The 15,371-nt window shown below is 27.0% G+C and overlaps 1 protein-coding gene across 4 annotated transcripts; it reads right to left on the bottom strand.

The window, feature by feature from the left end:
- Positions 1 to 2,184: 2,184 nt before the first annotated feature.
- Positions 2,185 to 14,583, bottom strand: LOC113867284 (silicon efflux transporter LSI2-like). 4 transcript variants are annotated; one of them, XM_027502495.1, is made up of 6 exons: positions 14,449 to 14,576; positions 11,639 to 11,704; positions 7,709 to 8,014; positions 3,491 to 4,769; positions 3,168 to 3,357; positions 2,221 to 2,703 (listed from the first exon to the last, which is right to left on the bottom strand). In XM_027502495.1, the coding sequence occupies exons 4-6, from the start codon at positions 4,649 to 4,651 to the stop codon at positions 2,441 to 2,443; spliced, it is 1,614 nt and encodes a 537-aa protein (XP_027358296.1). In that variant the 5' UTR covers positions 4,652 to 4,769; positions 7,709 to 8,014; positions 11,639 to 11,704; positions 14,449 to 14,576; the 3' UTR covers positions 2,221 to 2,440. The 4 variants fall into 4 exon arrangements, with proteins under 4 accessions (XP_027358294.1, XP_027358296.1, XP_027358297.1 ...); XM_027502493.1 differs by lacking the exon at positions 11,639 to 11,704 and having other exon boundaries at positions 2,185 to 2,703; positions 14,449 to 14,583; XM_027502496.1 differs by lacking the exons at positions 7,709 to 8,014; positions 11,639 to 11,704 and having other exon boundaries at positions 2,222 to 2,703.
- Between the last annotated feature and the right edge of the window lie 788 nt (positions 14,584 to 15,371).

Genomic DNA, 15,371 nt, shown 5'->3' with positions numbered 1-15,371 from the left:
TCTCCGAGATTACTGCACTATAAAAAAGAAAAGATAAGTTATTATTAGCAAATTCTCAATAAAACACATACATTAGTTAATTTTGATGCAAAATGTGTAATAATAATATATAGACATTGATTAATATTAATGCAAAATGTATCGTAATATCACTTATCATAAACATTTTTAGTTTATATTTATCTTTCTTATTTATTTTATACTCTTGTGATATAGTATTGTGAGAAGTTTAAATATTTACTTTCGAAAATGTGTATGTATTAAGACTACGGAGTGATTAAGAGAAAAATTTAAGTATTGTAAAAAATTTTATAATATTTTTTTATCATTAAATAATGATCTTTATTTCTTCTCTAATTTTATAATTTTCATGTTAATTTTTGTGTTATTTTATTTTTTATTTAAAGAAAATTCTTAATAAATATATGACATTTTTTAATTTGACTCACATGTAATTTGTTCTTATTTCTGACGTACTGTATTATTAATTAAAATTTATATAAAATTTACTAAATTGAGAGTATGACTCTTTAAACAGGAGAGAAATTTACCTTATTTAGTAGATATGTTGTAGGTAAATTTTAACTAATAAAAAATATTTAAAAAGTTAATAAAAATTGTTATTAATATATGACTCAATAATGAGGAAAAGTGTCAAGAGAGAGAAAGAGGGGGTTTCTAGAGAAGAAAAAAAAAGGGAGTGCATACATAAAATAAGTGCACTATTGCTATACTAAGAGTACTTTTTGTACAAACTCCTTTACTTTGGATCTAAAGCATGTTTTTCTTATCTTATATTAGTGCAATAACATATCTTTTATATTGAAAATAAACCAAAAAAAAAAAAAAGCCTAAATGGAATGAGGATGGCTCTTTAGTGTACTCGCCACTACAAGATAAACCTGATATATGATATTGACACATGCCAACACTAATAAAATTTAATGATTTTTCATAGTTAGGTAGGGACAATTTGTTTTAAGTCTTAATATAATGGAAACAGCAAAAAAATAAAAATAAAAAATCCTATTGCTAAATTTGTGTTGTGTAATCACAAAATGGAAATGTTAACTTACGATTATGTGCTATTTGTTTAATTTAATTTTGATTAATTTCAAATATTGATACACTATATCAAGGTAAATACAATTTTTTAGATAAATTGACTATTAAGATTATGGTAATTTTAATTAAACTTAATTTATTCTATTTTATATTTTTTTGCATCATATTAATAAAGATGATGATATTTTTTTTTAATTCAATCATAATTTAAAATTTATTCTTTTATAATTTATTTCTTAATTTAATATTTTTCTTTAATTTAATCCTATTTATTATAGAATAACATGCAATAATAATAATAATAAAGTTTTTTTAATTATCAATTTTATTAAATTTAAAAATAATTACAAAAATGAAACTTTAGTTTTTATTAAAAATATTTTAATATTAATAATATTTATATACTGCACCCAAAACTAGCAAGGGAATAGCACGTGAATGCACTAACCGCAACTATCATCAAATTTAAGGAATTAAATATTCCCTTCATACCATATATTTTGCTATTTTTACTTATGTTGCAATTTTTTTTAAATTCAAGATTAATTTATTTTTTAATTATATATTTATTTAAATGTTATGAATAATTCCTTTAGCTAACTATTATAAGTATATCTCTCATTTATTACTTTCTTTTTTTACCTATCAAATTTGTAATGTGAGTTTGCAAAAAGTTAGGATAAATAAATGAAATAGGTGAAATATAAATAAATTTTTTTTGTTTTCTATCTTGTTTAATCTGGATTCGACTTGGATCGCGCATTTGGATGTGGTGAGTGAGTCTATCACTAAATTTTTTTTGCATACACAAGAACTCGAACTTAAGACCTTACTTACGCTATATCAGTCGCTTGTCACTTTCGGACCAACTTCTATTAATATAAATAGAGATATTTTAACTAAGATATAACAAAATCATATATTAAATAAATATGGATCTTATTAATCAATATTATTCTTAGTGTGCTAGTTGAAAAATTAATAAATAATAAATTTGTATTAGAAAATACGTGGATACGCATTAAAATTTATGAATGAGTAGATTATTACATTTTTAATAAAAAAATTAATTAAAAATTAATTAATTTATTTGAAAAGCATTAAACAAGAAAATATATGGAATAAAGGGAGTATACCAGACTCCACATGTTTCTCAAACTACAATTTATTATTAGTTGAAATTTCAAAACATACCTAAAAAACTTTCAGAACTACTATAGTCATTAACATATTTGGCATGATCAACGATGAAAGCACTAAAATACTTATTCATCTACATATATTTTGTGACACACCCTAAAAATATATTACAATAAACTGATTATGCTTGTGTGAACTTGTACGATAAGATTCATTGGTGTTCAACAAATTCTTATCATTTGATGAGTGTCAAACCTATAGCGGCGACTATAAGAGTGGAAGGAAGGCCAAATTTCAGATGAGTCCAAAAGGTTAATGTGTATCCATGGTTTGGAGATCTACGTGCTTGTTCACACACTATCAAGTTGGCAGCTGATCCTAAAAGTGAAAAATTCCCTGCTATAGTGCTCACCCATGCTAAGATGAGCCAAGCCTTCTTCTCATCTTCTTTGGAAATTGCAGCAGCTGAGGCTGCAACTCTTCCTCCAAGCAATAGAACTAGAAAATTTAAACAAAAGATTGTGATACATCATCATACGTACACCCAAATGCATGGTGCAAATTATAATTTGACTTTTCTAATATATGTCTAAGGATGTATAATAAGTTAACTGAATATAGTAAACTTTTATTAAAATCACATGTATGATGCATTGATAACATTAAATAAGACATTTTTTTACTTAAAAAATTACTATTTATTGATTTCTTATTCGAAAATTGAAAAAACTAATTATAGTTTTAGTTTAATAGTTTAGTAATAATCAATATCTATCTATTTATCGTATAAGAACTTACTAAAGTTGTCATATGAAATTTTTTGTGAATTTTTATTTTTAATTTTTTTCAATTTATTACTTCAAGTATCATGAAGCCATCAGAAAGCAGATGGGAACAGGGCATATAAGCAAAGATGGTGCAAGAAAAAGATAATTATTTTGGTAGGATGATCATCCATTTACCCGTTGGTACATTTGAAGCAAAATTTGATAGGACAAGTATAACTATAGCAAGTATAGCTATTCCACTAGCATGATCTACCCTTGAATAAGGCTCCATTATGTCCCACAGAGCACTTGGAATTCCAGTTTTCTTGAAGCCATCTACTGTGATAAACATTCCACAGAAGAATATCAAAAGTGAATATGAGACCTGTTCCAAGAACAAAAGACACTCTGTAAGAGAATGCTCAAAGTTAAGCTGGCACAAGAATATAACCATAGGTAGTGTTTCAAGGGGAAGAAATATAAGATTTTTAACAAGAGGTTATGTTTATAGGTTTTACCTTCTCTAAACATGGCCCTGCATCTTTGAAATCAAGAACCACCAAAGTTATTGCAGCTGCAATTGCAGTCCATGCCATATTTAAACCAATAAGCATTGCAACCAACATTAGTAATGTGATTGCATAAACACAAAATTTCCACAACATCCTTTTCCATTTTACGTTCATATAGTCCTTTCCTTCTGAAGAGTGCAAATCATGTGCTTCTATTGGTTTATCTACAACTATTGCAACAGTTCTTGAAGGGTTAGTTTCCTCCTTTTTATCATTTGTCCCCTCCTTTGTTTCATTTGGGTTTGTAGTGGAATCCTTTGTGCTACTAAGAACCATCTGAACTTCACTTGCACTTGGATTTGATTGGTTTCTCCCAACATGAACTTGACAAGTGTTTTGAATATTATTAGTAGATTCGGAAGAACCATTGCATTCTTGAGAGTTAAAGGATGCAAAATGAGACATCGTGGCAGGGGAAAACTGATGGGTAATAACCTCTTCTTCAGCAACTTCTGAAACTGGATTCTCTTCATCCTTTTGAATAGTTAATACCCTCCAATACATCGCTATAAGAAATATAGCATTCACTACAACTCCTACAAGCATGGCTGGAAGAATACCAGTTAAAAAACTTCCAAATGATATTTTACCTTGAATAGCTATAACCAAATTCTGAGGGTTCCCAATTGGAGTAGCTGAGGACCCAATGTTAGCACTTGAAGCAAGTGCTAAAAGAAAAGGGTAGGGTGGGAGGTTATGTTGCCTTGCAATTTTCAACACAAATTCAGTTAAAACAACACAAGAAGTGTCATTGGTGAAAAAAGCACTTGACACAGCTGAAATAAAACAGATTCTACAAAGCAAGTCCTTTGCTCCTCTACTCTTCCAAGAGAGCAATTTCCCTAAGTACTTGAACATATTTGCTCTTTCAAGAAAAACAGTGACAACCATTGTTCCAAAAAGAAGACCAAGAATTGGTAGATCAATTGCAGCATAAGCTTGATCTGGACTAAGAACTCGGAATATGACCATAAGCATTGCACCTAGCAAGGACCCTGCAGTTCTCCCAATTGGTAAAAAAGGAACAGCAGGAAAAACTGCTAGTACCCAGAAGATTGCAAAAGCAACAGAGCCTAGAACAACTTTTGAAATCGGAGCCAGAGCCATTTTTGTGGCTGGACAAGCAGCAATCAGTTCCAAATTCCAAATCAAAGACTAAAATCTCCACCTCTATGTCATTAACAATAATAACACAATGGAATTGAGCCTGGTAGAATGAAATTTCCTGAACAAGAAAGCCAATTGGTTAGTAAGAATGCATGAAAATCCAACCCAAGACCCAATTTCTTATTCAATCTACTACTTTAAAACATAAATTAAGTGAATCATTATTAATAGAGAGTAATGATCAAGCAGGTGGTGTATACATGTTCATGGTATTTGACAGAACTCAACTACCCATATATATAATTTAAAAAAAAAATCAAGAAATTAGAATTTGATATTATAAAACATGAGAACAATATATAAAAGATAATAACGTATGATTCCAAAGCATAGCATAAAACATAAAAGGAGTAAAATATCTATAATGGTAAAAACAATTGGAGTAACAGAAATTAACAAGCTCATAAATCAATTGAAATAAAGAAAAAAAAGACAAATCACAAAAGAAAAAATCTGGTTAGCCAACTAACAAACCAAGCAATACCAATAATAGAGGAATCATAACACTACTAATAATCACCCTCCTATCATCACCATCTTGTTACCTTAATGTGGGAAAAATAACCCAATTGGTATCCAAGGTGTATCTATAAGTACATAACCGCATCAAAGATGTACCATAGCAGCATATCAGCTTTTTATTAACAAAAATAGTACATATCTTCGGTACACAAGCTGTGTACTATTTGACCCCCCCAAAAAACTGTGTACTATTTGTTTTTTTTGCTATTCATCTATAGCCAATGGGTGCCTAGAATGTGTATGAACCATTTGATGGAGCACTAATACAGTGAACGTTGAACGAAAGTGCATGCCATAGATTCTTGAAAAGAGGTAAGCTACATAAATTACATGAAGTGTTAAAATCAATCAAAAATCAACTTGCAAAAAATGGGAGTAAAATGATAAATTTTATTAAACTCTCAAAAGGCATGAAAAATATAAGTGGACGGTTCAATCACTTTTTTTTTCAGAAAAGCAAGTTTATATGGTCTTTCTAAGTGAACTAAAAGGACCCATGACCATGAAACCCAGAATTGGAAAACAGTCAAAGCATACGTAACTAGTACGTATTGTGCAAATTGGAAGCAAAGATGTCATAAAACATTTATCACACATTTTACATCTTATTCTTCTTACCTTAAAAAGCAAAAATTTTCATAGGCTACTACTAACTTGGAGGCTCCATGAAAAAAGAGCTATGAACTTTTTCTAAGAGTCTTTTTCTGAATTGGGTTCAGAACATTTTAATTTGTTAGGAAAATGATGGAAGAAAATTGCAGCATCCTCAGAGCTGAAGACAATTCAAGACACTAATTCACACCACTTGGTGAAATGTGATCCTCTTATATATACACACTGGAGTGTATAGAATTTATAAATGGCAACTTCAGTAATAGCTTCCAATCAGAATTATGGGACACAATGAAAAGTTCTTCAATTTTTTTATTTCCTTATGCTATCAAATTAAAGGCTCTAGATATTTCTTTGATGCCGACAAATATTTTTATTAAATCTAGGAAATATGCCACTACCTTTTAATCGAAAGTGCTACTCACACACATACACTTCCAACGTTGTCACGTCACACCACTTTATCATTTAATAAGTAATCTAGAAATAAATACAACATGATATCAAGGTACTTATCACCGGAAACTATATATAAATAACAATAATATTCATTTTGCACTTCACAGAAAGGTATGAAATAGGGAAAAGAAAAATATAAATAGAAAAAAAAAGTGTTGAAAATCAATATCCTTAACATCATTATAGTTGAGATAGGACGTAAATTATTAAATTAACTTGTCTTAAATATGTTCTTACATATTTTATTTCTTTATGACTTTTATCTAATTGTTAAAATTTACTTATTAAAAATAATCATTTAAGATTATTTTTTGGATGCTATGTTTAGAAGAAGAAAAGAAGAGTTAATGGAATTTAACTCCTATTTAAAAGTTAACTAAAGAGTTAAGGAATTTTTCTAATCCTTCTAAAAGTCTTATAACTTTAGTTTGTTGAGTTCTCTTAAGTTTTTCTCTCTTTAACTCTCTCTTGCAAGATTAGAATTCTTTTTTTTTAATATATTAATTTTAAAATAAATTTTTTAAAAAGTTATAAAAATAAAAATATTTATTTTAAAAATATTAATTTTTAGAGAGAAAAAATTTATTTTTTTTATATTTTAAAAAAATAAAAATAAAAATAAAAATAAAAAATAATAATTTTATTTATTATTAAACTCTCCATTACATCTCGATATTAAACATTTTAAAAAGGAGAAAGTTTAATTTCTCTTTTCTTTTTATCTTTTTTAGTTAATTTTTTTTTCTTTAAACATTTAAACAAAGCTTAAAGACACTTTCCAGCATCTATGTTTTAAGCTTATAGCTCAATTAAGTTATACAAATACAAGTATTATTATAATGTGTTTGTGAGTATGTAATTAGAGTTTAATATAATAAAAAATAAAAAAGTATAAAAATATGTATGTTTCAAAGCACAGCATAAAACATAAAAGTAATAAATATCTGTAAATTATCAAAACAACTTTAAGTATAAAAAATTAACAAACTCGCAAATCAACTACTAAATATTTTTAAAGAAAAATTGGCACGTACTCGAACAGCGTACTAAGTTTTTTTTTTTATGGTACCCATAAACTTATCAGGTGTCTATACTGTATACGTAAGCCCAATATATACAATACTGAGGTTTTCCTTTAACAAAAAACACTGACCTAGTGAACGTTGAGCAAAATACCAATCAGACTGATAAAATTTTTTAGTAAACTATATCAAAATCACATGAAATCTACGTACAACTTTGCAATGAAAAATAAAGTAAATGCTTCACCAACTTTGATAAAAAAACAAGTCTGTATACTCTTCTAAGTAAACTAAAACGACCCATAGTGCCTAAGAATGGAAAATAGATAAAGCATACGTAAGAAATTTTGAGTTAAATGAATATTAATAAGAAAGATCTTACCTTAACAAGAAAATTCTTTAATGGGCTGTGCTATAACTGAAGCTCACATCTATTTGCTGTCGCTGAATTGGAATTATCATGAAAAGCTATCAACTTTTTGTAAGAGTCCTTTTGGAGATTGCGATTAAGAGTGATTTTAGAACGTGTATAGATTCACGTTTATTTTAGTGCAATCTTAACATGTTTCCAAACTATTTAAGAAAGTGGTGGAGGAGAATTGGAGCATCCTCAGCTGAAAACTACTGAAGAAAACTTCATAGTTCATACCAAATCGTGAAAGGTGACCCTCTATTATATAAGTGCACCCTGTAGAATAAAATCCCATAAACGGCAACTTCAGTTACAGGCTTACAGCTTCCAATCAGAATAAAGGGAAATAATTAAATTTATTCATTTTTTTCTCCTTCGGCATTAGTCAAATTAATTAGAGACCAAGCATATTTTTTTATTTAAATCATGTGTATACCACTACCTTATGTTTGTAATACTCTTCATACACATACTTGCACTCACAACACGTGACATTAATTTATCATGAACTAATTAATTTGAAAATAATTATTACATGACATCAAGGTATTTACCACCAGACATTAACATAATAATAATACTAATACTACTACTAATAATAATACAGCTTTGTTTTTTCACAATCAATTTCTGTGCGGATCTCTTTACTCTTGATTTATGGTGAAAAGGAAGAGAAATTCAATTTTTTCTCTTTGTTACGGTACAAAAGAATGTAAAAGATAAATATTAAACAAACACTAAGAATATATATATATACACACACACACCCCTTAAAGACACAAATTAACAACCATAAAAAGTTAAGTAAAAACAAACGTTATTCATTAAACTAAAATTAATTAATACTTTTATTATCAAATTTTAATTATAATTACACCTAGCTAATCTCATTTCTTGAAAAGATTGAAATTTATTCAATAAAGCAATGACACGACCGCACTCTTCTCCACCTATATGTAGAGTCCATAGCTTCTTCCAGTAGAGGTTGCATAAGCTTTTCTATATTTATTGTAAGGAATTATTTTAGCCAAAGTTGGGGAAGTGCCGGTTTCAGCTTCTAATTTGATACCCTTACTTTGGACCAAAAATCCAGGAAGGGTAGTCTATAATCATGGAAAGTTTTATAATAAAATAACAAAATCATAGTCTTGTATTACTAAAAAGAAAAGTTCATACATACGAATGATTTATTGATATTGGTGTAGATTTTATCTAATAAAAACGAAACTGTTTCTGTATATATTATAAGTCTAAGTTATATCACATGATATGCTTATATTAATGTAGATACATATATAATATTTGATATTAATGATTTATTTTTTATAATACAATGTTTTTATTGACGAAGATAAATTCAACAATCAATCGTTAATATGTAAAAAGGAACTATTATTGCCCATTAAAATATGGGTGAACAATCAAAGCTCTAGAGCTTTCATGCTCTAACATTAAATTTTCGACCTTTAATAGAGATTCAAAATGTCAGCTTCAGTGACTGGCAGCATTGAATATAGAAAATCACAAGCAATTTTTTCGTATCTTATGTTAATTGGCAACATAGAAGGTGCTTTTCTTGTTTATGCCAATTCCTCTTAAACACATGTTGTTCTATTGATCCACATGATTCTTTATTAATTTCATATTCACATGATAGCGACAGATTGTTCAATTTTCCCATTTGAATGACACCAATATTAATTATTATCTCTATTATTCATGCTGTGTATAAAAAGCCTAGATTCGTCACTCCAATACTAAATTATAAAATAGTGACTGGATTCTTCTTCTTCCCCTTAGTGGGTTGGAAAGTATACACATTAGGGCATGTGAATGTTTTAACGAATAAATCTTAACTTTTAGATGCAAGTAGGACGGAGAGATAAAATAATCCCCTTAATTTAGCTTAATTTATTCAGCTGTGGTACACACGAAATATTAAGGGCATATTTGGTTATATATTGTATCAGATGTTTTATATTTGGAGACAGAAAAAAAAAATTAGAAAACTCCATCATAACTTTTCAGCAGTAGATATAACTGTCACCGTGTAAGTATATATATTTTAATTATATTTTATTCTTATTTTTTAAATTAGGAAAATGGACAGTCTAAACCTATAAATGTAAAGTTTTAAATTAAATTTGAACTTTTTAATCCAATTTAATTACGTTCAATACAGGCTAAGTCTGAAAGAAAATATTAAACTTACATATTATTTTAAGTTTAAATTAAATTTTAGTTATTTTGGGTCAATCTATTAAATTTTGTTAATGAAAAATTTTATATTATTGAGACAATAATAGTTTTGACCAATTAACACTTAACACGTAAACAATTTTAACATGTGTCAAGTACTGATTGATCAGGACTACAATCATATAAAAATTTCTCTTATCTTAATCTCAGATTCTTTCAAAAAAAAATATAACTAATGATGTTTATGATACATATCTAAGAAGAATAAAAAGTTGATAAATAATAATTTTTTTTGGATTTATAACATTTAATATTATTAATATATTAAATTTTACAATATATTACAATTTTTAATATCAACTTACTATATATGTATTACAGTCATGTGTCATTAAAGATAAATTAATAAAATCGTATAATTAAATCTTATCCTGTGATAATTTGAATATTTGTTAATGTTAATGTTAGGTGGCGAAATCCTATAATATCACAAGGCAATTATCTTAAAACCGCCCGGCCAGTGAAATATAAGCATTAAATGCTTTTGCCAATTGCCAATCTATGGGTGGCTATGTAGGTTTGATAAAATCTGTAACAATGTTACTTTGTTATGAAGTGTTAATTCTTAAAACAATCTAACAAATGGTAAAGCTTTGATGTGGGTGTTAAGTGTGTAACATTCTATATTAGCACTCAAATTTTGTCCAAACATAAAAAGAAGAGAAGAATAGTTAAGAAAATAGAAAAACAAAAAGATTGCATACTTTGTGCATGCAAGACCAAAATTTTGAGTACGTTAACGCAATAAAGTATGAACTCACATGTTAAGTGGTAAATATCTTGAAATAACCTATCAATGATAAAGTGAGTGCCAAGTGTGACAGTGTGTAATAGCACTCAATTTTGTCTGAACACAAAAAGAAGATTAAATAATTTAAAAGGAAGAAAAGAAAGCTCTGTTCAACATTTGACACTTGGATTGCATTTCACTTGCATTGTGTGATACTTTAAAACACCCCCCCTCCCCCCCCCCCCCCCCACCCTGTTTTCAGTTTGTTTGCAGGGCATTTGAACATTGAACTTGTAAATTGTATAGTTGAGAATTTTTTTTCCCTATTTATGTCAATTGGATGTTAACGGATGGTGATCTATGTTTGGTAAAAATGTGGGGAATAAATTATTTAACATCTCACAATAATGGATTATGGACCCCTTATTCAATTTTTCAACAATTTGAGGTATTTTTTACTCCATTACTCCATAGAAGGGGTTTTGACAAAAATTTTGAGCCACACTCTTTTTAAAATGCCTAGTTGTTAATTTTTTGATTATAGACTTTGAATTTTGATTAGGTCAAGTAAAAAAGAAAATTTTATTTTTTTATTTGAATTGTAAAATAAAAGTTAAAATAGAACTTGAACCTACACATGACACTGATTAAGCGATTTAAATTGATAATGTAGATGCTTGCTTTCTTAAATATCTACTCAGAAATCTTGCTCTATCATAAAACTCACTGGAAAAAAAGGGGGTGGCACATGTTCTTGGGTGGTTTGAGTAAGTGAAGTGGTGTCAATTCGAAACACAAGTTGTGTGTGGATTATACTAGAGGCTAGATTTAGGTCATGCATGGTATGAATAAAGGGAGACAGTTCTGTTTCAATCAAAAGAAGTGTAAGCAACTAAAAGCTTATTACATACTGCAAATGGCCACTATATGTCTTTGCCCTTTCATTTGTTGCTGGGTTGGCCATACATGGAAACAAACTGCCAAATATAAATGCTCTCATAAGTGGTTTGTATTTGGAATGTGAGATGCAAAGGACAAAAATGAAATTCATTAGAGGATGGGTGTGTTAACTAATGTCTCTCACCAGTATGATGCTTTACTTTGTAACTTTTTCTTAAAAGAAAAAGATAAAAAAAAAGTTAAAGCATGTTTGGCTAGGAATTAATTCTTAAAAACAATTATTTATTTTTTAAAGTTTTTTAGAATCTTAAGCTTTATTTGAGAGTTTGAAAAAAAAAATTTGGAAGAAAAAAAAAAGAGAAAAAAAGATATTAGACCCCTTCTTTATTTAAATGTTTAATATTGAGAAGAAAATATATTAATCATATAAATGATATTATTGTCTCATGTATTTTTTATTCATATTTTTTTATTTTTTTATTTTTTTCAAAAAATTAAATATTTTTTCTCTCTAAAAATTATTAATTTAAAAATTAATATTTTTATTTTTTAAAAAAATTTTACTTGAAAAATTAATTTTTTAAAAAAGTAAAAATCTTAATCATAAAACAGTGTGAGAGAGTGGAAGAGAAAAAATCTCCCAAAATAAGAAAACTCAAATACAATTTTCTTTTCACAAAATTTAAATTTAAAATCTTTCTTAAAGAAAAAACAAATAATGTGTTACTTAAATCAATCACCTATTAATAAATAAATATTTATAAATATCATAACCTATGTAAAGATGATAAGTGAAAAAAAATTTAAGTTTAAAAAATAAAATAAGATAGTCATCATGAAGTTTATTAGAGGATAACCTTAATTTTTAAAATATGATCTTTGATTTTGAATTTTGGGGTCGATTATATATAAAAATTATATTTGTACCTTGCAATGTCGAACCACAAGTGTGATTACATGTACTTTTAAAGTGGTATATCATTTGAAGATTACTTAAAATTATGCATCAATATTGTAAGTCCGCACGTGGATTTATTTTTATACAAATTTATCAACAAAACCTAAATTAATTTTAAAAAGAGATTTATTTAGAAAAACACATTGTACATAATTTTAAGATAACTACCTATACTTAATAGATGTTCAATTTTATGTTTGAATGAGTATAAATTTATATTTATTTCAACATTATTAATTATATTTTTACTTTAGATTTATATTTTATAAAAATTTCAATGTGTATTATTTTTTATGTAAATCCACGATGTTCTTTGAGGCTTAAATTGCAAATGCTGGCCCGATTTTGAGTCATCAAGGCCACCCACTAGGCCCTTTTTTTTTTTTTCTTGTTCTTGTCTTATTAAGTCATCAAAACTATGTGGGCCCACTCAGTTATTATGTAAAGAGCGTCTTGAAAATTTTTATATAATTTTTTATTAAATTCAAAATAAATTAAACAACACGAGAGCAACTTGTTTTAGAATGTATTTAGGTATATAACTTATTAAGTTTTATTAAATAAATTACTTTTAAAACATGAGTTATATTCGGATATTGATGATAACATTTATTGAATAAATTAGAAATAAATTATTTTAATAAAATATATTTAAAATTATTAATATAAACTAAAATAATTTATAAAATATTTATAAACTTGTCTCTCGATTTGGAGTGGTTGATGGGACGGATGGCAAAGGTACATTATGAGAATTAATGTGGTTGGTCTAATATCACGATCTAATTTTAATAAAAGAAAAACGATTTATGGATTATTTAATATTATTTTAATTTTACAATATTTAAATACTATTTTATATTTAATAAATGATGAAGATTAGTTTAAAAATAATTTTTATAAAAACTGGAAATTTATCGTTTTCACACGAAAATTTATAGAAAAAATCATACTATTTGTTACCAAAAAAGTTAACATGACAGGTAATAACTCACCGGTTTCACCGATTAAAATATAAGGTGTTAAGAAGATAAGTTTTAACGTATTTTTTATTATATTTTTAATTATTAATTTAAATTTATTAAAGATGATAAAAATATAAATCTTTAAATTAAAAGTGAATAAAATTTACATAATTTTTATTAAATGTTATTTAATTAAAATTATATATAATTTTTTATTAAAAATATTGAGTTAAAATGATAGAAGAGTTTCTCCACGTTTATCGGTACCAATGCTTATAAGGTATTTATTATGGATTTATAAAATTTAAAAAGATATTATATGTATTTTTTAAATTAACAATTGTAGTTTCTTTAATATTTTAAAAATTAAGAGATATTTATGTTATTATAGAGCACGAGAGAAATTACGTTCTTATAATTTGGTTCATACACATTATCTAATTTATCTTTTCCGCTTTTATAATAATTTTTATAATAATAAATTTCATTTTATTTTGTTTCATTACTTTATGTTACATCACCTATCCATTTCGCCCTTTTCACTTTCTGTTTCCTGTTCACAACAAGCTTTTATAATATTTTTCTTATCTTTTAAAGCTTGAACTCATAATTTGACCATTATATTTCGATGGTTTGTGTTCCTAGTTCTGGTTTTCTGACTGTGTTGAGCAAAATAATTAACAAGGTACAAGGAGGATCTAAAATCATATACAAAGATCAACGTAATTACGTATCTTTATGACACGTAAAAGGTTCCTCTTACAGAGTGTGTGTGTATGTTTATGGATGAATTGATTTGTAATTTAGCAGAATGCACTATTAAGAACATAATAAGGATACAACATTTAGAATTGGCATATATACAATAGGGATGGTTTGAGATAAAAGGAAATTTTACTTGATTTAGCAATGAGAGAATGCTTCAATTTGATGCCCACTTTCTCTTCTTTGAATTTCTCTTTCAAATTTTGGTTTCAGAAGAGGCTCTGAAATTTTATTTCCCTTTTGTCTGCTGAATCTGTGTGTGTCTCTTCTTTGGGCTTAACTCGCTTTTTGTAGTTTCTCTAACGCCCACTCTGTCAATTCATTGCATTGCAAGTAGATGCAGAGAGCTAGCTGTTCAGGCCAAGTTGAAGAGCCACGGGTACATGTGGTGCCCGCAGCGTAGCCATCATCATTATTTTTTCCAAATATTATTTTCTGATTTTTTTATTTTCAGATTTCATTTGCTTTTTATTTTTATTTTTCCGATTGGGAGAAAAATGTAAAACTAAAATTAAGAAAAATAAATTAATAAAATTGACTAATAGAAATATGAATTGGAAATAAATAAAATATTTAAAAATGAAGTAAAAAGAAAGTCAAATAAAAATGAAATTTGAAAAAAAAGCTTATTTATTTGTCCACAAAAAAAATCTTTTACACTAGTATAAATATAAAAATTCTTACACTTGAATTAAGTTTTTTATTTAATTTATAAAGTAAAGTAATAAATTATAATATATTAGATGTAAGTTAAATAAAAGATTCAGATCAAATATAAGAAATTTTAAACTTATATTAATTTGAAAAGATTCTGTTTCCTTTATTTATTTATCTTTAAAGAATGTAAATTAATGAAATCCAACTTAATAATAGTAAATCCAAAAGCTTCACACACTCATGTAAGATCTTATCACGTTCACATGTGTAGGATCTATTATTTACAAGAAGATCTTATATTTCAAACCATGCCCTATGCCCTTTAGTAATTGTGAATGAAAATTAGTTATAACATTACCTTCTTCACCATTCTATATCGTAGGATGCCTTGGCATATCT

Source organism: Abrus precatorius, unplaced genomic scaffold (assembly GCF_003935025.1).
Source record: "Abrus precatorius isolate BTA unplaced genomic scaffold, Abrus_2018 Scaffold5, whole genome shotgun sequence".
NCBI lineage: Eukaryota > Viridiplantae > Streptophyta > Magnoliopsida > Fabales > Fabaceae > Abrus > Abrus precatorius.
This window is presented reverse-complemented; position numbering and strand designations above follow the sequence as displayed.

Excerpts from the sequence above, each read along its gene's own strand:
- LOC113867284 (XM_027502493.1), bottom strand. The coding sequence starts at position 4,651 with ATGGCTCTGGCTCCGATTTCAAAAGTTGTTCTAGGCTCTGTTGCTTTT. Across the intron at positions 3,358-3,490 it reads CAGGGCCATGTTTAGAGAAG|GTCTCATATTCACTTTTGAT; the intron begins GTAAAACCTATA and ends TTCTTGGAACAG. Across the intron at positions 2,704-3,167 it reads TGCTTCAAATGTACCAACGG|TTCTATTGCTTGGAGGAAGA; the intron begins GTAAATGGATGA and ends TAAATTTTCTAG.